Source organism: Harpia harpyja, chromosome 10 (genome assembly GCF_026419915.1).
Source record: "Harpia harpyja isolate bHarHar1 chromosome 10, bHarHar1 primary haplotype, whole genome shotgun sequence".
Lineage (NCBI taxonomy): Eukaryota > Metazoa > Chordata > Aves > Accipitriformes > Accipitridae > Harpia > Harpia harpyja.
The window spans coordinates 26,890,167-26,911,370 of record NC_068949.1 but is presented as its reverse complement, the minus strand read 5'-3'; the positions used below and the strand labels follow the sequence as shown (position 1 = coordinate 26,911,370).

The following is a 21,204-nucleotide window of genomic DNA, read 5'->3' as shown; positions in this document are numbered from 1 at the left end:
TGCTTAACCTTTAAAATTCTTGGGGGGGTGGACAGTGATGTGAAGAGTTTTATTCCTCCCACTAACGTCTCAGATGCAGTTTGGCATCCTCTGCAGCATCAAATGTTCTTCAGAGCGAGAACAGGATGCAGTGATCTCGCTCTGAATGTTTGTCTCCTGGGCACTGCTGTGCGCTTTTAACCAGGGCTTGTGCTTCAGGTAGATGATCAAGAGCTAAATTCTGGTAGAGAGGGGCTGTTGTGGTAGGAGCAAGGTCTGGAGGTGGTGGGGCTGTCGCTTTTCCCTACCTTTACCTACTCGCCCACTTCTACCACACATCTGCACAAACAGGCAAGAGGCCTGGGTAGCTCATGCAGTTACAGGAGTGAGTCATATCTTCTCTGTTCAGCTGCACAGCCCACTGCATAGTCAAGCTTTTATGAGCATGAAGCAAATGAAATGAGTATGTAGTACAGATTAATTTATATTTCTATCAAAATGCAGTTGATTGTTTTCTGTCGGTGGTTCTCATCAGCAATTAAATGATGGGCTTAGAAAGCTGTGCGTCTCCAGGGGTGGTCATAGCAAGGGGGGATACCCTGATGTTTGCTGTCTGAAGCAGTCTGTTAAGTTCCCAGATAAGACATGAGTGATATTTTTCAGCTGAATAATTTCTTTCAATACTTCTTGGAAGCCGAGTATTTTGGAAGAGGCATCCTTTCCACACTGCACAGTAGCTGCCTCTCTGCTGTCAGCCAGCTCACACACAAGAACGGGAGACCGGATGGGGGACCGCAGAGGGATGAACAGCAGAACGTGCATTTCTGGTTCCCTGGGATGGACAGGAGAGTCTGGTGCCAGCGCAGGCTGCAGCTTTAACAGCCACAGGTTTCCCATGCGTTTCTCCCAGCTCAGGGGTGCTCAGAAAACCCCCTGTCTGGAGGTAGCCTGCTGAGAGGAGAGCAGTTCCTCAGTTTTGTGTGAGAAATGAAGAGGGGCTCGCATCCCTTTGCTGCAATAGTGTAAGGAAATTGTCTTACCTCCTTAAAGTAGAGGTTTTGGACTGCATTCTCAGCTCGCATTGTATCACTTCAGTGAGCCGTGATTTTACTTGAGATCAATGGTAATTTTGATGTTGTTTTGAGTGAAGCTAAGATTTCACTACATGTGCATAAAGCGGATGTAAAGATACGTTGTGTTGGCAGCTGGGGACTTCTCTCCCTCTGGGAGGCAGGGCTGGCCGCCAGCCCCTTCTCCATCAGCCCCCCAAAGGGGCAGCCTGGTCTGCCCTGCACTTGCCATGTGGCAGAGCCTGGAGCATCTCAGCTTGGTGCAGTGCAGGGCTGTTGCTACGGGGAGCTTGTTCCCTGCTCCCCCAGCTACTGTTCCACTATTCCTGAGTGACCTGGTACAAACCCCACATGTTTTCTTTTCAGGGGGCATACCTGAAAAACAGGATCTGACAAAAACAGATCTACAGAAAAATAACTATAAATTATTAAAATCAAGGTAATAGGGAAGGTTTAGCCCCCATGAAAACAGTGGCTTGTATTGTGTAAGCAGAAAAAAAGAAAACAGAAGTTAGCCCTTTTTCCCCGAGTGTGGTGGTCCCCTGTTCCCCCCAGCCCATTTTTCTGGGAAGGCCTGGCCATTTGCGGTGCAAGTGGCGCTGAGTTTTTAATGCTATAAAATGCTATAGCAACACTGTTTTTTTAAATGTGATTCAGAAAGGACGTGTTTATGCTGAAGATGTCCTAATTGCATAATTTTCTCCTTTTATTAAACAGCGTGTTCACGCTGTGTAACGCAGACTAATCAGAGTGCAGGGGAATGATTTATATTATGCTGAAGAGGTCTGAGCATTTGACCTTGTAAATGAATTCCCAGAGACAGCTAAATACACTGCAGTAAGTAACAGGCTCTAATTAGGAAGCTGAAAGAGTTGTATGTAGTTCTGGTATCCTAATGTGGAAACTATCCAGGCATTTTCAAGATCCTTGGGCACGAGTGTTTTGCAGCAGTGAAAGGAGTTACTATGTCTATTCAAGAAGTTACTAGCAAGGAACTGAAAGAAAGAGAAACCTGGGAAGTACTTACAGGAATGACAACACGGTAGAAACTATAATTCTGAGACAGAGATATACAAAACCTTGTCTTTTATTTAGCGCTGTTACTGACTTGCAAGAAGAACAGAACACGAATCAGCTGGCTCTGGCATTTTCTGCCTGTAGGTACTTGGGTTATTCTTGAAGTCCTGAAAACTGCAGTGAAACCAGGCAGATGTTAGCCTTCCGTCTATGGAATGGAGAGCTGTGTGCAGTGAGAGCTGTGTCTGTACCGGTCCCTGTGGGCACACTATATGTGTATGTGCAATACAGGACAGTATCTGTGATCTTATCCTGGTTAAGAAATGGATCAAAACGCAGCTGAGAAATCTCCAGCTGTAGACCTGAGTCCTGACAGTTTTCATCCCCCACAAGGCCAGTGGTACAACAGTTGGTCTTGAAATGGGCTGGAATGACCAAAAGCTTTGCAGGATTCTGTATTTTTCCTTATTTCTGAGGGATGGTTATGTTTATTTCAGAAATGTGTGTCTAAGTCTCTCTTACAGTTATAAAAAGAAAAGAACAAAGCATTGCTCTTTGGTCTGATAGGGAATTTGAGCAAACAGTTAAAGGTGGACATGTAAAACCCATTTAGTGGAAGAGAGAAAACCCCCCTACATTTGGCTGGAAAATGCTGGCGCACTTTCAGAAAACCAACCAAATTGTTAAACAAAAATAGCAAGTTATCTGTACTTTTCCATAGTTCTTGTGACTGTCTGTAAGAAAGAGGAAGAAGAAACTGCCTTACGTAACTAAGATGCATCTGCAAAGCAAAGGCGAAAAACCTGCCTGTTTCAGTCTTCTTGTGAGACTTGAGCATCATTCGGGGAGAGGTTTATAAACTGAATGTGCTAGAGCATGAGTAATAGCTGTGTGCTAAGTTCCTCCTGGCTAAGTGACCAAGCGTCATCAGCTGTCAGTCTCCTTGAGCACCACAGTAGATAACAGGAGGGTCTTCCAGGCCCAAGCAGCATTCGGGATGCGTGCAGGAAGGTGTGACAGAGGCAGGTTGACACTGGACACAGGGCAGAGGAGAGCACCAGTGAAGTCCTATCCTTCCTGCAACCTGCGGTGAGTTAGGCACCACTTTGCCGGGTGTGTTTGCACCTTGTTTTCATCAACCAAAATTACATTCAGCAAAAGTGTGATGTATGGGGGTAGAGATCCTTTTCCACAGGTCCGAGATGCAAGGAGTTTTCTAAAGGCTTCGTATTATAAACAGGATTCTGCTGGGGAGGACTCTGTTTTATTCTAGATCTATAATGTAGATTGTAGCAAGTTATAAAAATACATACACGCTTTATCTGTGGCATTTATCTGTAACTTATATTATTGTTCAGATCACTGATAAAGGCATTAAGGTGCGTAGCCAATGATGGGTAGGGAAAGTCCCACAGAATCGCACCCACTCAGCAGTATTTCCCTGCGCTGCTGTGCTGTGAGACTTCTGCTAGACAGTTCTCATGCTAGTCTCCATAGGTCAGTTCTGCATTTGCCTTATTTTTAATTATTTCATGTTTTAGAAAGCAAAAGGCTTTAGAGGGCTATTACATTTGTAATATTTGTCAAAAAAATTTTGACAAGAAGTCATTTTTATAAAGCCTTATTCATCACCATTTATTATATTATCTCCTTTTATTTTTTATTATTTGGATGCTATATTGGCAGCTGTGATAGTTTGACTTACAGTGGTGTGTTCATCTGGCAGGTTTGTAATTAGCTACTTCTCACCATTACATGCTTGAAATTTTTGTTAAACTGCCTTTCTTCCTGTTCTGGGAAAGCCCCTTAAGCATTTTTAAGGACTAATGAAAATAAGCGTTAATTGTTCTGGAGGCACTTTGGCCTGTTCTCTGGAACACCTGGATGGATGCAGGCTCTCCAGACCTGCCGCACGCACAACTTTACTGCTGGCTCTTTTAGCACCTTCCTGCAATGGAGTTGAAATAGAAAACCCCAAAGTGTTTTGCAATCCTTTGAATTGACATCTGACTTTTTCCTGGTACAGAAAATGCACGTGTATTAAATATGTTTGCATTTGCCACGTTATTTTTGACAATTCCATATAACAGCATATATTTCCATATAATAGCATGCCAATTCCAGAAATATGTTTCCTTTTTATCCTAAGGTATTTTTAAAAGTATGTGTTCACTTTTTGTCACACAGGTTGTAGATTTCCCCTTGTATTTTTTGTACGTTCTTCAGTTTATTGCCACGTAATGCTCATTGCTTCGCTGTGACACAGTGGTTCTCATGTAGATTTAAAAAAAGAGTTCATCTGTGCTCTCAGGAGTTTTTTGTTTACAGGTTGTGCTGCGTGGCTCATACAGAAGATGAGGAAGTGGCAGCAGGGCTATGTCTCCTTGTCCTGCCTCGCAGCAACACCTAACTGCCCCGAGTGCGCCCAGCCCAGGCGCCAGGAGAAGGGGGCTGGAGACCAGGGCTGGGCCATCTGGAGAGGCAGGTACCCACTTGTTGACATTTGTGGTGAGAGGGACTCCACAGTTTGTCATCATCCAGAGCCCATGGGCAAAGAAGCTGTGTTGGTCAGAAAAAGCGAAACTCTGGCCCTACAGAAAACCATTAAATTTGGTAGTGAAAGAAATTACCTGCAGAGGTCCTTTTCCTCACTGTTTGCTGGAGGGCCAGCCAAATTGGCTGATACAGGCACTTGAGCTTGTGAAGCCGTGTGATAGAAGTAGGCATGCAGAGTCCACAGGTTTAATCTAAGTAATAGCCTTATGAAACCCACTTCCAGCAAATTTCTCAGTTTGAGAATTGAGATGGGAATGATCTGATTTCTCATAATGTGCAAGCTCACCTTGAAACCTTTCTTTTGGTGAGATAATAACAGGGCAACAGCTTCCAAAAATGTGGTGGGAACTCAGCCTTCTTGTTGCTGTCAGTCTGGGAATATGTTGGTTGGGGAGCTCAGAAGTTATTGTGGAGGAAGGACCCCTGTGCTCTGCCTGCCCCACACACACACACATGCTGTGTAGGTCCGACTTCCTTAGGAGTACAGGGCTTGGTTTTTGCAGTGATATGGTGGGAAGATTTCATTTACGTTTTGACAAATTTAGATAGGATGTCACTGGAGAGGTTCTGATAATCGTCTGGGGGAATTTGTTCCCTCTTAGCTCTTAGGAGATCTGCCAATATAACATTATCATGAAGCCTTGTCTACAGTGTCATTTAGGTCATATATGTCTGCATGAACTGTGAACAAGCTACTGAGGTGCTGCTAAGAGTTCACGAACAGTGGGGTGGGCTCAGCCTGGGCCAGTGGCCTGAGGGCTTATCCAGGATCTCTGGTGGATTTTCAGCTCTTGGTATAAAGATAGTGTTCCTTCGACTATGCTTCTGATATATTTGATATTTTCTTTCTAACATTAGGCATGTCTACACCAGCTGGAGTGTCAGCTATGGGTGCTGCCTTGCAGATAAAATGTAGAGCTTATTTCCACAAAAAATCATGGAGGGCACTCTATCTCCAAAACTATGTGTTTAAATAAGGCAAATTTATGGAGGAAAAAATCTGTCTATTATGCATGAAGATAAAGGTGCAAACTCCTGTCTCAAGAAATCCTTATGCTGCACATAAGGAAGCAGAAAGGATATAGGAAGAAAATTATCATTGTAGGCGTCCCATTTCTTTCCTAAGCATCTGCTATCAGGAAATCTCAGAGACAGGATACTGAGCTAGATGGATATCAGCCTGACCCAGCAGGGCTCATTCTTATACTCTATTTATTTATCTAAGAAGGGTGGGGAGGGAGCCATTAGCTCATTTTTACTTTGAATACGTTCCTTGAATGATAACTTTACCACATTACCATGGAGGAAGATACCTGGTCAAGAAGATGAAGGAAGGTTGTGAATTAACACACTTCATCACCCTGCTCAAGAGGCCCAGGAGGCAAACACTGTATCCTCGAGCTCTTGAACAGCACTGACAAAACTGTTTTCCAAACTTTGTAGGTTGAAAGCTGCCATATTTGAGAATGATTAGAGCTGTTTTGTCTCAGTTGTTAGAGAGAGACCAGTGCAAGAACCTGACAATCATAGAGAAAGCTAGTCTATGGGTCTGACAGCTTGTGGTTGATCTGACGCTTTACAGATGCATACTGTGTGACAGCTGCAATGAATCAGGTTATTAGAGGGACTTTCTGCTCCCTAAAACTTATTTATTCCTGCCTTTCTCAAAACAGGGGGTGGGGGAAGTGTAAAGCCTATCAATGAGATAGGGGAGAGGGCCTGAAGCCAGACAAACTAAAACATTTAGAGATTCTGCTAATGCTATGAAGATGAAAGGAATCCCCAAATAAAAAGGAGCCAGAGACATATTTAGCAGAGCCTCATTCCTAAACAGCCAATTGGATGTAGGCAGGAAGGTCTCCATGTACGTCTCAGAAGTTGTTTTCCCTTATAAAGTAATGGCTTGTAACATTATGAGCAAAGGGGTTACTTTATTCCCAGTTTTCTATAGCAGTTGGGATAAGACTGCAGCTTCTGCCCTCCTTTACCAAAAAAGTATGGCATCTACAAACCGGTGCATGGCCTCTGAGCTGGCATTCTTCAGGTCAGCTGAAGCCCATTTCCTAGGCGTGGTGTCTATACAGCTCCCGCTGCTGTGGAGTCCCAAGCACATTTTGTGTCCATATGACAATCTGCACAAGTTACTGAAAAGCAAAGAATTTAAGGAACATGTAGCTAAGAGTTTCCACTGACATCTTGGAAGATGCTTGAAGTCAATAAGGAAGTTCACGATGTGCATTGGAGCTTTGCTAGTATCACTATAAAGAGATCAGGAAAAAGGGTATGAAAGAAAGAGCCAAAATTATTTTTTCCACTTATTGTCCTTCTTCTGATCGTACTCCAGACACGCTCCTGTGATGGAGACTGAAAAAGGGTATAGCGTGGACAGAGAAGTTCTCAGGGGAAGACAAATGAAAACCATGGGGTTTGGCTATGGATACAATGAAAGAACAGGAACTTCGGGGTATAGACACACTGGGCAGATTGCGCTGTGGCTGTTTCTTTACAAATGAGTGGGATAAGTACTGAAAGATAGGCAGCAGAAAGTGGTGATGGAACTGGCCTCCAAGGTGGAAGATAAACTACTTTCAGGAATGGTGTTATGTTCTTTTTCTTGCAAAAAATTATTTATATATTTGGGCTAAGCTGGTATGTGTCTGTAGCTACAGAGGAGGGTTCAGAGGTTTAATCCCCAGCATTTAGACTTGGTCCTCAGAAGACTTGTTCTGTTCAGTTCTCTTTAGGTTCTTATTCCTGTCTCATGCCAAGTACATTCTCCACCTCCCCCCTACCCCTCTGGAAGTGACCTATGTTGCTAAGAAGAAAGGTGTAAACTACTAATGTTGGGGTTTTTTTTCCCCTGTGTGTTTTTATCTATAGTAATATCTGTGTGATCACAATTCGAGCATGGAATCACTAAAAAGAAAAGAAATACCTTTATTCTATAATGTCCCTTGAGCCAGACTGACCTAATTTCCTTGCATAGTTCACCTGTTTGCCTGCCTTCCTTCCTGCCCCGGGACCTTCCATAATGTAACTCCCCAGAGACAAGCTGCCTGCTGAGCGCTGGCTCTCCATTGTGTGCTGGAGGCTCGGCTGTGCAACAACTCTACGTTTTTCCAGTGCCGTTCCTGTGTATCCATCACTACTGCTCAGTCAGCCTCTGGGCTTACTTCTCTCTTCTAGTCTGCATAACCCTGTCTCTAACAAATATCCTTCATATGGTAGATACCTCCAGACAACTCCTCTCAGAGTGTTTCCTCTTTATCGCCGTATCAACAACTGCCTGCTCTGAATAAGACTCTGTGTCAGCTGTATCTTTTTGATGAGCACCCTGAAAGCTAAGATTCCCAAATCTGGAGCCCATGACAGGCAAGCTGATGTGTGATCCCCACCCAAACAACCATTAGTCATAGCAACCAAGGGGCTGCTGCTGCTATCTTTGTCACCACTGGTAATTGTGGTACGTACCAAGCTAAGTTTACAGGAATTGTGATGAAGCTTAACAGAGATATGAAGGTGTCTGTGGTATCTGCGTGGCCACTGCCTCCTATAATATCCACAGAGGCCTCTTGTAGAAAACTGTTGCCTGTATTTCTAGCTATGCTTAGGTGCAGTATGAATGATATACCAGTTCTACTGAAGGGTTGTTGACTTGGGTCTGCAGTGCTGTATCCACTACAGCATCATCACCAGTAAGATTTTTTGGGAGTATGAACCTCTTCTCATTAAGGTGAAGATTTTGGATTCTTTTGGATCTTTGTCCCAGTCTTGGTATTTCCAAGTAGTAGTAGTAGATGATGCTTCTGAAAACCTTGGATTATGTTTCCTCCAATCTAGGAGGTAATTGATGTTTGTATCAAAATCAGACATGATACTGCAGTGAAGGGTTCTGCTGTGTGAAATTCTCCTTCCCCTTGACCTGAGTTCCCTGATCTAATACTATACGTTCTATAGGAGGTACGTAACTTTTCTCAGCTGTGTTTTTTGAGTGTTGTTTGAAAACAAAGAATTTGGTTTTGGCTGTCCTTTGAGTGTCAGTTGGAGATATGCAAAAAAGGATCTGTTTATATCCTCTGTTTTATGTTACTTACCTTGGTGGGGTTCCCCCCTCCCCCCTTTTTTTTAAAAATAAATATCTTTTGCCCCGATGCTGGAAGTGAAAAAATAAATAGCTTTTGCAGGGCTCATGTTCCAACGCTTGTTAGCTTCTGTTTCTGACCCTCAAAGGCAGTTACATTCCTTAAAAGTTCCTTTCCTTAAAAGTTAAATTCCTTTTGGTCTTCAATCCATAATTCTGCCTATCTGCTAACTCTGCTAGTGGCCTAATCCTTAAATCTCCACATCAGAAAAACTCCCGCTGCGGTTTTATGGGAGATTTTCTTGCATTATGACTACTCAATTAGGCAGCAAACACTCTGTAAGCAAACACATGAAGCCCCTCCCCATTGTAACAGGACCCACAAAGCAAGGATCTCAGTTGGATTCTTACATCTTTCTTAGCTCGTGTGCATAGAGCAGTTTTGAATTTGTAATGGTTTAGTATTGGAGTTTAGAGGTGCTGGTTTCTGGTCTTTAGAACAAACTTAATGACAAAATATTATTGACTACGAAAGGGCTGCTTCGCTAGAATCAGCCTGTCCAGAGAACAGCTGGCTACAGCTGTAAAAATCCAGTCCTGTGCTGAAAATAACTTGTACAGTGAGAACCCTTGCTTTATTTGCTAAAAATATGTTCAACAGAAAAGCTAGCTGGGGTTATAAAATTCAACAACTTTATGATGAACAATGAGATGTGAGTTTACGACAGTCCAGACTCGTGGCCATCAGTGGAGTAGCACTAGGGCAAAGTTGGCCCACAGGTCCTAGGGTTTTGAAAATAAGCTGACAGAGAAACAGGATGGATTCTAGCCCATCACAATCCAGAGGGGGATCATAACAATCTTTTAACAGAACATTTTCACAACTTCAAAGAATTCACTGTGAACCCTATACAACAGCAGATACTTTTTTCACTACCCTTAAGCCTATGGGCACTATTTAGCATACAAGCAAAATGCCAAGCTTTTAAAGAGACTTTGTAGCAAAATTCAGCAGCTGTTTAGCTTGCCAGAAACATTTTCATTGTTTTTATCAAAATATTTAATGAAAGCAAAGTTTCTTTAAAAACGCCTTCCCTATTATAAATGACTGCTCTTCCAATTTCTCATTCTGCCTCTTCGATGTTACTATGGAGGCCCGGACCTCTCTTGTTTGAACACATGCTCCTCCTGCCAAAGGGTGTCTATTGTGGGCATACTCTGTCTCTCTGTATTTTAGCAACTCTCCTGAAGTTTTAAAGTGTTTACCTTACACAGCTGAAAGTCTCCTCCTGTTTCATGAGCTCTACACTGGAATGCAGTGGAAGAAACCCAGGGCCTGTGGCCACCCAGATTAGAGGTTTTTGTAATAAGGTCCCTATATGGTTTTGTTAGAGACTTCAGCTCTGTCTCTGTCTGTCTCTGCTCCTTGTTTGGGAAGCTAGTGGGAGGAGAAGAGCTGAAGGGGCTATATAACCTCAGAGCTTTCAGATACACAGTGCACCTTCTCAGAGCAGCTATCCCCAGCCAAGCACTGTCAGGGTAAGTGGCACTGAACCAATAGCATGATTTACAGATTGCTGGAGGACTTAAAGTAAATAAATGTCAAATGGAAGCAAATTCAGGAGGATGCACTGCTGTGCTGTAGTTTGCTTAAGCAAACTTACTTGTTAGAATTGAACTGATAAAATGCTTGTAATATCTATACTGAGTTGTCTGTATTTTACAGCACTCCTGAAAGGGAAGGAAAAGTTCTACCTGATGATTTTCCTGATTCCACCAGCTCTCCAGCAATTGTATAAAGACACAGTCTGTGTAATGCCACAGCTGGAATTACAGCTATATTCATGTTTAAATGAACCCATGTGACCTTGGGGTGTTAGTTTGGGACAGAACAAAGTTCCTGAAGGGGTGTGTGGTAGCATTTCTCAGCAGGTTTGCTTCAGTGCTGTTAACCTGGTGTAAGGTGACGTGAGTGTTTTGGGGAATGTGACTGTAAGAAGAGCTGGAAGTGTGCAAATTAGCAGTGTCTAATAGGATACAATGAGGATGTGTGTGTATTCATCCTTGTCTCTATGTATATGAAAGTACTGTTCTGTAAAATGCCAAACATTTCATTAAGGAACAGGCTACACACAGTATTTCTTGTGGGGCTGGAGTTCTCTTAGTAGCTTGTTGTGGAGATTGGTGAGGTGATTGGTTATCTTTAGGTGTAAAGCAGGTAGAAGAAAGAGGCTAAATACTCTGTTAATTACTTGGGAGGAAAATTTCCTTTCTTCCACAGTACTGAGTGACATTTGCTGCTGTAAGATGTTGCTACTGCATGCCATGGCAGTCCTGAGCTGTAACTCACTGGTTGGCAGCAGAGCGCCCTGTCTGAAATCATTCAGCTTTGATTTTTCGACTTTTTGTGCTTTATTACTAAATATGGTTTTCATTTAGAGTCCACTAAGCTCAGAAATGTAGCCTTTCCTGCCCCCTTCTTTCCCCTCCCCCAAGTGATTTTTGGCATTGCATTAGCTGCATGGGTTTGAGCAAACCCCCTGACCTCGAACTCTGTTCCAAAAACAGACGGTTGAAAAGCCTATTTCCTAATTAGGAAATGGTTTGTCCAAACCAGTCTGTTCATTCATGTGAGATGGCAATTGTACTCCATTCAGTAAATGTTTGAATATAAAGAGCCTTTTTTCCCAGGAGTTTAATAAATGCAAAAATTGCAACCTACTTTCCTTTTCCAATAATAATGATAAAATATTTGGAGTACATCAGGTTAGGATTTCCCTATCCTTGTCTTCTCCTGGGAGCTATGCCCATGCAGCAGGAGCGGGGCTGCAGCCATGTCTCGTGGTTGCCTGGCTGGGGAGTGACAGAGGATCTCAAATGAAGGATTTGGGAGAACTGTCCATGCTTGTTCCATCCGTTGTAGAGGCTAAACGGATTGTGGGCTCCCTTGCTCATCGGCCATGGCTCTCGCTGACCCCATTCCCACTTCGTCCTGTGCTTCCAGTATTCCTGTGGCAGAAGGTTTCGGAGACTGCATGTGGAGCCAGCTGGTCTGTAGATGACAGCTGTCTCCTTTAGCTGTTAACACATTGCAATTTGTTGAACTCTGCATGAAAGCCGGAGCTCAGAGCTAGCCAAGTGATTCCCTGCTACGCTATAAATTACGAGCAAATAGTTCTTCTCAAGTCCTGGTATTCAGTGCTTGTTTCTGTAATTCACTTTAATACAAAGCCTTCAAAGCATTTTTATTACCCATATTATCTTCCTGTTGCCAGAGGAGGAAAACAGTTTCTTTTTACTGAGACAAGGAGCCAACATAAATTACTCTGCCACTCTACAAATTGAGTTTATTAGCTGCTTTGAAATGATGATAGAGCATATGCTATGGCCTGTTTTTAAAACACATACTGTTCCTGACTTCATTTTAAATGTGGGTTATTTCTTCTGAGTGACTAAGGGAGGGCTGGAAAAGGCTTCCCCCCTCGCCCCAGTGGGTTAATATCTGCATCAGGGAAACACCCCTGGTACATGCATAGCATTTAACGTGGTTAGGTTTTGGGAAGCCCAAGACTGAATGTGGAAGACTGAACTGCTCTTACCTTTGACAGCTTTCCACATGTCAGGGTTTTGTCAGGGTGATAGAAAAGTGGGGGAAGTTGTGCTGAATCCGACGCAAATGGATCTTTGTTTTTGCAGCTGTCAGTCTAGCATTCTCTTTTGTCTCCCACCCATCCCCAGTCGTGGATTTCTGTGACCAAATTTAGATAAACTTTTGCTGCTCCCTGATCTGTCTGACCATGCTGCAGGACTGGAAGTCTCCTCTGGAATCCCAGGGATAATCTCTGGTGCATACAACCCTCCGGCAAACGTGGTTGAAACCTCTTGTGCTTTCAAAAGGAAGCCTCTTCCCTTGTATGGCCCTGCGATTGCCAAACCGGTGCCATACGTCTCTTTGCTGGTGCTGGTTGCTTTCATACAGCCATCTCTGTCTTCAAGGGTGGGTCTGCTACCTGAGTATGTTTTTTGGCCTTGTTTTGTTTTTTTTTTAAATTCTTTCCTGCTGTTTCATAGGGCCGTTTTCTGTCTGGAGGGCCTGAGGACATTGACGTAGAAGATGTGCGAGGAAGAGGACAGCACTGCCCTTGTTTGTGACAATGGGTCAGGGCTCTGTAAAGCCGGCTTCGCTGGGGACGATGCTCCAAGAGCAGTATTCCCTTCCATTGTGGGTCGTCCCAGGCACCAGGTGATGAACTGCTTTGGTTGTTCCATACTGGGCTTGTAGAAGGCTTTGCTGCCCCATCCCCAGCTTTCCACCCCAGAGCCACCTTTTCCTGTGTCTGGGGTTAGCCCAGCCCTGGGTAACACAGTATTTCCAGGCAAAATGAGTCCAGCGGTGCACTCACCTGAGTCAAAGCAGGTCTCTTGCCTTGTGAGAGGAATCCTTCTAAAATTTGTCACTCCTTTCTATGCCTTCTTTCCCCTGCTTACTTTTGGATCACCCAGAGAACTTTGGTGAGTAAAGCTAGTTTAAAAAACACAAAACAAAAAAGCCCAACGCAGAAGTATCTGGAAATTTTGACTGCCCTAAAAGCTGATGATAGGTGATGTGTGGAAAACTAAAAGAAGAAGGAGGTTTTCAGTCAGCTTCCTTGTAACCTTCCTGACTTTATTCATTTAGCTGTATCACAAATGGGCACCTGTCTAGGGTTTAGTTTCTTTAGCTTCAAGGTTTACATTTGAGTATATGATGCATTCCACTCAATTTTAATAGTTTGCAAAATACATTTATTATCTGAGCTGTTAAATTAGAGAGTTTCTGAGCCAGATCATCATTAGCATGAACTAGAGCAGCTTGGCTAGACCACAACAAACTAATCCACCTAATTAGCAGATCCACCTAATTGCTTCTGTGCCATCCAAGGCCCTGATGAAGTGGAAAGAAGTAAACTGGTTGTAAGATGTGGCACTTTATATACCCAGCAACTGCATCTTAAGTTCTTCAGGGCTGGAGAAATGTCTGCCTTTCAGTATAGCAGCTAGGGCTGGAGGTCTAATTGAGGCCTCTGGGCATTACCATAATTAAAAAAATATATTCAAATGCCAGCTTCTGTAGATAGTGTGAAGGGTACTAATTGCTCAAAACCAAGCCATACAGTCACAGTGGAAACAAATACAGATTTCTAGAACCTTTCTTTCCTGATCACATATCACAGATAGTATTAGTCCCCTGGAGGAAGGATCATCCCATCAAAAATTGCAAAGCCAAGGTTTGGAGTCTGTAATGACTAAGTTCTGATAAGAGTGTTATGCACTCAAAACATCCTACTATATACTATTTTTTTCCAGTATTTCTGCCTTTAACATAGAGACTACTGTATATCCAGAGTAGTTTCCAGCTTCTGGTCCATGGACCATTTCTACAGGATCCATGAAAATACCTAAAAAGAAGCCTGCACCACTAGATTTTAAATTGTCTGTCTCTAATGACAGTATGATAGTGTTCAAAAAGAAGATCAAAAAATGTTGAAATTTAAGCTTTGGGAAATGTAAAGTGTATATTGCTCTGTCTTCACCCTTACATGGCACAACATCATTTTCTGCTTTTACTCCACTTTATTATATAGTTCAGCAGACAGTTCATCCCTAAATAATAACAAACATTAAAACAACCCTATTTTTCCACTTTATCTTGATGCATTTAATGTTGTACTTGTCCTGTTTACTTAAACTGTAGTGGAAACATGAACTCCAGAGATTTAAGTGAACTAAACATTTAATTTTGGCAATTAAAGAGCAGTGAGTAATTCTCCATTCATTAGTATTCGTATTTTGCAACTAGTATAACTGGCAACTGGGTTTATTTCAGAGCTAATGTTCTATCTACTTTGTGACACCTCTCCCTGAGCGACTAACTCCATTTGTGTTATTTTATAGGGTGTGATGGTTGGTATGGGTCAAAAAGACAGCTACGTAGGTGATGAGGCTCAAAGCAAGAGAGGAATCCTGACCTTGAAATACCCCATAGAACACGGCATCATTACAAACTGGGATGACATGGAGAAGGTATTGCAGCTTTGAAAGTTCATGTATATTGCTGGTAAACAGAACTAATTGAACCAAATGTTTACAGAATACCCACTAAATTTTAGATGAAAACATCATGCTATCAAGTATGGTTTAATGAGAAGCTTGTTAACAGCAAAGGTTAACTTGCATCTAAAGCTGAAGTATCACTAGGAGTACATCAAAATAGTTATTGGGAGTTCTTTTACTCCAGTCTGATCTATAAATCTTTGCTAATTACTGGAGGGGGAGGAAAAAAAAAGGAAAGAAAAGGAATATCCTCAATTTGCTAGCAAGAAGATGGAATTTAAGAAGGTATCTGTTTCTGCAAAAATGCAAAGCATGTAATTCTGATGTGAAGGGAACTGTTTACACACTTACTTTTTAGTGCTTGAAAGATTAGCAATATTGCAGTGTAATGCATCCATTTCAGAGCCAGTATTTGGATGAAAAGGTTCTAGAACCATATTTATAGTTATAGTGTGTATGGTTGATATAATTTCTAAGATGGTATTTCTATTTAATGTCATGCTGTGGAAATAGGGCTATTTGGAAGAGTCAGGACATCACAATACACTGCAAGTGTGTGGAGTCACACAGAACTTACTGACACTCATAACATTGTAGGTTTTACTTGGAAGCAGAACCTTTCAGATGCCTAACATATCAACAAGTCCCTAATTACCACCAGCTTGAAAACAAGCTTAGGAAAAAACTCTTGGCCTTTAGAAAGTCTCTGGTGGTTTTACTTCTTACTGGTGTATTAACCTCCTCATTGCGGTCCACTTGGCCTCGGATTTTTATAGCTGGTAGGAATGTGTCATGTGAAGGTGATGAATACAAGTTGGCTTTCAGCCTCACAAACCATTTGCCTTCCTTTCTTTTTATGAATTCTTGGGCTGGCCTCTACAAACCAAAAGATGAAACTATCTTCAAGACCCATTATCTATTGAACTCTACTACATAGGTCTGCATATGTTCTAGAGCTGGTCTGGAACTGTTTCACTTTCAGTCATTATTGAAATAGTGTTGCTGGAACCAAGTCTGTCCTCCTCTGTCTCTTCTACTGTAAGAATAACATATTTATTTTCATGAACTTATATGTCCTTAAAATAAGTCATATATTACTAGCAGTAAAACCTGAGGATAGTGCTTTTATTTCTAAGTTACTTTGGTAATCTCTATGAAGGCAGTAAGAACAACTGCATGAGAAACATTACTAGCCCATCTCTAGGCCTGTAAGCAGAGTGCTGGAGCACAATACCTGTCTGGAAGTGATTCTGAGCTGTTGGCTGATGGTGTTCCCTTTGGCTTCTCCCACTGTCCTCAGATCTGGCATCACTCTTTCTATAATGAGCTCCGTGTTGCACCTGAAGAACACCCAACTCTGCTGACTGAAGCACCACTGAATCCCAAAGCCAACCGAGAGAAGATGACCCAGGTAAGCTCACACTAAAGCTACGGAATAATTCCAACTTGGTGAATTCAACAGGATGTGAACTTCATCATTTCAGGTAGTCATGCTGTCCAGTAGTCTATCTCTCTTAGTTATGGAAGATGGAAAGTGCATAGTGGCCACCTATCATATTTGCATATTATCATATTTACTTCAGAAAATCAGTGTATCCGCTTTGAATGTGAGTACTTCAGTCTGTGCAAGCTTTATGTCATCTTAATCTGGTTTTATGCCCAGGCCTATTACAAAATTATCTTTAATATGCGCATGTGTCTATATACATACATTAAGGATATAGGCCAGATACAGGGACATGTCTTATGGACCAAATATTTTTTGATTTAGATTTGTATTTTCCTTTCTTGTTATTACCAACCATCAAGAAATATGAAAATCTTGTCTTCCTCTTTCAGTAAATTGCTTCAACTAAGCTAAAACCCCTAGTGTTAAGGCAATTATTTTCATTGCATTTCAGATTATGTTCGAGACTTTCAATGTGCCAGCAATGTATGTAGCTATTCAAGCCGTTCTGTCCCTCTATGCTTCTGGACGTACCACAGGTAGGCCTCTGGGGAACATGGCATAGATGTTTGAAATAGTTAAGTGTGTTGATGTGCACCTGGGAATGAATTGTGTGTTATCTTCTCAAAGGGATTGTGCTTGACTCTGGAGATGGTGTCACCCACAATGTGCCAATTTATGAAGGCTACGCCCTGCCACATGCCATAATGCGTCTGGACCTGGCTGGCCGTGACCTGACAGACTACCTCATGAAAATCCTGACGGAACGTGGCTACTCCTTTGTGACCACTGGTAAGGACACGCTGCTGACTGAGGAGGAGAGTTGTTTAATGTGCAATGTTTCTAGTGGCTTTAGAAGAATTAGCAGTGGTTCTGCAGTTGAATAGACACAAGAAGGAATCCAACAGGCAAGTCCCCTGCAAGACTAGCAGAGGACTTGTTTAAAAAATGGGGAGGGTGTTGGAGGATGTAAGGGAACAACCTATCAACATGTCTGGGTCCTTCCTGAATGCCATTCTAAAGACTGAATCCTCTTTACAGCGGAGCGTGAAATTGTCCGTGACATCAAGGAGAAGCTGTGTTATGTGGCCCTGGACTTTGAAAATGAGATGGCTACTGCTGCCTCTTCCTCCTCTCTGGAAAAAAGCTATGAGCTTCCTGATGGTCAGGTGATCACCATTGGAAATGAACGCTTCCGCTGCCCAGAGACCCTCTTCCAGCCATCTTTCATTGGTAAATTGAATGATTGTTCTGCCTTGGTAAACTGCACATAAATATCGAGCCCCCGCTTTCTTTTGATTGTGTCCCATTGCAAACTCGTTCAGACCTATACACAAGTATGTCCTAGCACCCATTATGAAATAATCTTTTAGTGATAGTATGGTGGGAGGAACCTCATGTCAAACAATAAGGCAAAATGCTTTCCCCAGATAAACCCTGAATGTTTATTCCTGGCTTCTGGCATTGGACCCATGCCATTTTTTGTATGTTATACAGTTGGCTACTACAAGAAGTGTAGCTGCAAAGTCACTTTTATAAATAGTGTGAGGATTGTAGTTTGAATGTGTTTGCAGGGAGGTGGGGGGGGGACACACACGACGGATGGATGAGAGGAAGCACTACTTTATTTTTCAAAAAGACTGCTCCAAGTCCTGAATCCATGGTTCATCATATTTGCAGAGCAAAGCCAAGACAATGCCATGCTAATCAACAGCCATGAAGGCAGACTTGCAACGAGGTCACACAGAAATCCAGTGTTGGTTCTGCCAATCGGCAGAATTTCAGCTCAGAAATAGATAAAGTAGTTGCATACGTAGAGGTATTAGGACATATTTTGACTGTTCTGGCTCTGAGCTGGCTTAATTAAAAAAAAAAAAAAGAAATTATTCCAAGACCATATAAGGAATTCTTAGGACATTTGAGATTGCCTGCAAAAGCCTAGTGGAAACTTTACTGTTCCACCCCCCAAGCTTTCTTTTTAGGGATGTGTTGTGTGTGTAAGGGGGAGAGGAGGGTTGTACACCAAGGAACTCCTAAGCAAATAATTTAGGCAGCTCCAGAATGACGTTCCAGATTTCCACAGCTCTGAAGACTGCTGTCTTCCAAAGAGACACTGAAGTTCATGTTGTCAGTTTTGTGTTAACAATTTTAACTCTTTTTACGGAGTTGCTTCCTCAGTGCTCTTCTGTACCCCTCCCCAGGCATGGAATCTGCTGGCATTCATGAAACCACTTACAACAGCATCATGAAGTGTGACATAGACATCAGAAAGGATCTTTATGCCAACAACGTGCTGTCTGGAGGCACTACAATGTACCCGGGTATTGCAGACAGGATGCAGAAGGAAATAACTGCTCTGGCTCCCAGCACTATGAAGATCAAGGTATGGTGCAATCTTGTAGATTATTTGAGTTGGCATCTACAAAGTCCTCAAAAACCTAGTGAAACATAGCAACACTTTACAAAGTAAGTGCTTTGTACATATGTTGAATCATGTCAGTACCTTCTAGCCAATAATTACCACCTGGTAACTTTGTTGCTGGAAGAAGAGAGCCTTCTCTCCTCTCATTTCCTTGTTCGTGGTGAATTCTGCAAACTGCCCTAACATGACCAAAGAAGAATAACGTGGACCCAGCAGCATAAATTTTCCTCTGGGGCTACATGTGAGCTTCTTCAGCCCTTTTTGGCTGATGGAATCGGGAGAGAGAAAATGCTGGTTTCGTCGTTGGCCCACAAGTTAAGGAAAGAGCCTCTGACAAGCCAATCTTCCTTCTGCTGTTTCAAGTCTTCTGTTCCTTGCTTTACAAACATTTTATCAGCTATACCAATAAGAGTGCTCCATAGGTCACTTGTTTTTCCAAGCCCTCCTGGGCTATCATTATATGTTTCCAGAGCAATTATCTCCCCTTTTCTCATAGGCAGCCATGAATACACAAATGCACTACTCTTACTGGGCAGACTAACTCAGGCAGAGAAATTGAGGATTTAGGCTTAGACTAACTTTACTGCTTGTAGCAATGGCTTACTGTAATGCCAGGGATAACACTAGCACATAGATACAATGTTTTTGTTAATATCAAATATCACTGCTTTGATATATTTTTACAACAAATGTATTTTATTCACAGTAGACTGTTGTACTTAATGCTTTTATTTCTTAAACAGATCATTGCTCCTCCTGAACGCAAGTACTCTGTCTGGATCGGAGGCTCTATTCTTGCCTCCCTGTCTACTTTCCAGCAGATGTGGATCAGCAAACAGGAATATGATGAAGCTGGCCCATCTATTGTTCACCGCAAATGCTTTTAAATTGCTTTATCTTTATATGTCTCTTTAGTGTATTACTGTGAATGTATTCAGGAAAATACATTCTTATTATTTCATTCCATAAATCCTTCATCGTAATTACTCTAATTAATTGGATACTGTGTATTTTTTTTTTTATAAATTTTAAATATGCTATGAAATTGCTGCTCCTATTTAAAAAAAAAAAACAACCAACATGCATTTGTGGAGGTACCATTACAGCTGGTTTGAAGCTCCATCTTGTGGCCTGAATTTGTTACTACACTATACTGAGCTTAGAAGAAGTGGTACTTTTTGCTCAATGATACCGATGCTAGAAAATGCTCAGCTATCAGGCTGCATGTTGTGAAAGTTTAGCCTCAGAAAACATTTTAGTTTGCAAACAGAGCCAGTCTTGATTTTTCCAAAGTTCTGGGCAGTACCAAAGGAGCATAGTGTCTGTTCGATATCAGGATGAGCATGTGCTCTCTGCTTTGCATCTGCTCTATCCAGAAGTAGTATCTATCCACATCACTTCTTAATTCACAGCTGTGATGCTGGAAAAGCTAATTTCTTACAGTGTGTGACCCAGAGGTGTATGATGCGTACTACCACAATTCTGTGTGTTTTCTTTAAAGAAACGAGACCTGTTCCTTTGGGAGCATATCTAAACACTAATATTAGACTGAACATATGACTTTCCTATCATATGCCCTCAGGATGAGTGCAGCCTATTATTTTTATGTTGTGAATTCTGGCAAGGTCTAAAGGGTAATTAAGCTGGCTTAATACACTTTCTTTTCAGAACTGTTTTTTTTGGGGGGGGTAATCAAAGTAGATAATTTAGACAGCTTGCTTTTTCTGTGATTTTTCTGATTCCATTTATAGTCTTAAATACATCAGAACTGATATTCAACTAGAAGTATATGCATATAAGCTGAAGCCAGTAATACTGTCTTAAAAGTATATATATGAATAACGAATTCACCAAGACAGACCTGGAAAAGGTCAGTTCTAAGGAACTTGCTGCAATCTGTATTCGTTGGAGTTCAGGATAGAGGATGCTATTTATTTTTGTTACCTATTTTCCTGTCTAAACTCAATAGTTTACCTCACTCGCCTGTTACTTGTTATCTTTCAAACTGTAAGCTCTTTGCAGCACCACCTGTTATTTACCATGTCTGTGTAACCCCTGGGTTCCAGATCTTGTCCAGCTTCTGACTGTTAGCACATGTTCCAAACTTTTTTGTACTAACCTTATTATTTAAAGTATAGGTCATCTAGGTTCTTGGAACAGACACTAAATAAACTCTTGTAAAAGCAAATAACTTTGTATGGTTCTTCCTTCTAACTCTACTTATCTAGATCTTTTTATCTAACTCTAGATAGATCCAGGGAATCCCTTTCAGGATAAGAACTTGATTTCAAATAAAAGTTTCTACTGGATGGTTGCTGGAGGAGACACTTTTCTCCAAGAGATGCTGATGCATCTCTGCTATTCCAAGATGTGATGAGGGTCAGCTCTCAGGTAAAGGACTTGTGTTTTCCTAAGTGTTTTCTGCATAATAACTTAGCCGGAACTTGAGTTATACAAGGATGGAATGGGGAAAAGGATGAAAGAAAATCACCCAAACTGATGTATTTGCCTCTACTACATATCATGTAAATTCATAGCA

General features: G+C 41.9%; 1 protein-coding gene across 1 annotated transcript; it reads left to right on the top strand.

Annotated features, from left to right (window-relative positions):
- Positions 1-10,085: 10,085 nt before the first annotated feature.
- On the top strand, positions 10,086-20,856 carry ACTA2 (actin alpha 2, smooth muscle). Its single transcript, XM_052799949.1, has 9 exons — positions 10,086-10,242; positions 12,775-12,946; positions 14,638-14,766; positions 16,097-16,207; positions 16,698-16,782; positions 16,874-17,035; positions 17,285-17,476; positions 18,445-18,626; positions 19,409-20,856. Exons 2-9 carry the CDS (start codon positions 12,818-12,820, stop codon positions 19,550-19,552), a joined length of 1,134 nt encoding a protein of 377 aa, XP_052655909.1. The 5' UTR covers positions 10,086-10,242; positions 12,775-12,817; the 3' UTR covers positions 19,553-20,856.
- Positions 20,857-21,204: the final 348 nt, after the last annotated feature.

Bases quoted from the DNA above. Each gene is read 5' to 3' on its own strand.
- ACTA2 (XM_052799949.1), top strand. From the start codon at position 12,818: ATGTGCGAGGAAGAGGACAGCACTGCCCTTGTTTGTGACAATGGGTCA. The intron at 16,783-16,873 runs GTAGGCCTCTGG...ATCTTCTCAAAG, and splicing joins TGCTTCTGGACGTACCACAG to GGATTGTGCTTGACTCTGGA. The intron at 17,477-18,444 runs GTAAATTGAATG...ACCCCTCCCCAG, and splicing joins CTTCCAGCCATCTTTCATTG to GCATGGAATCTGCTGGCATT.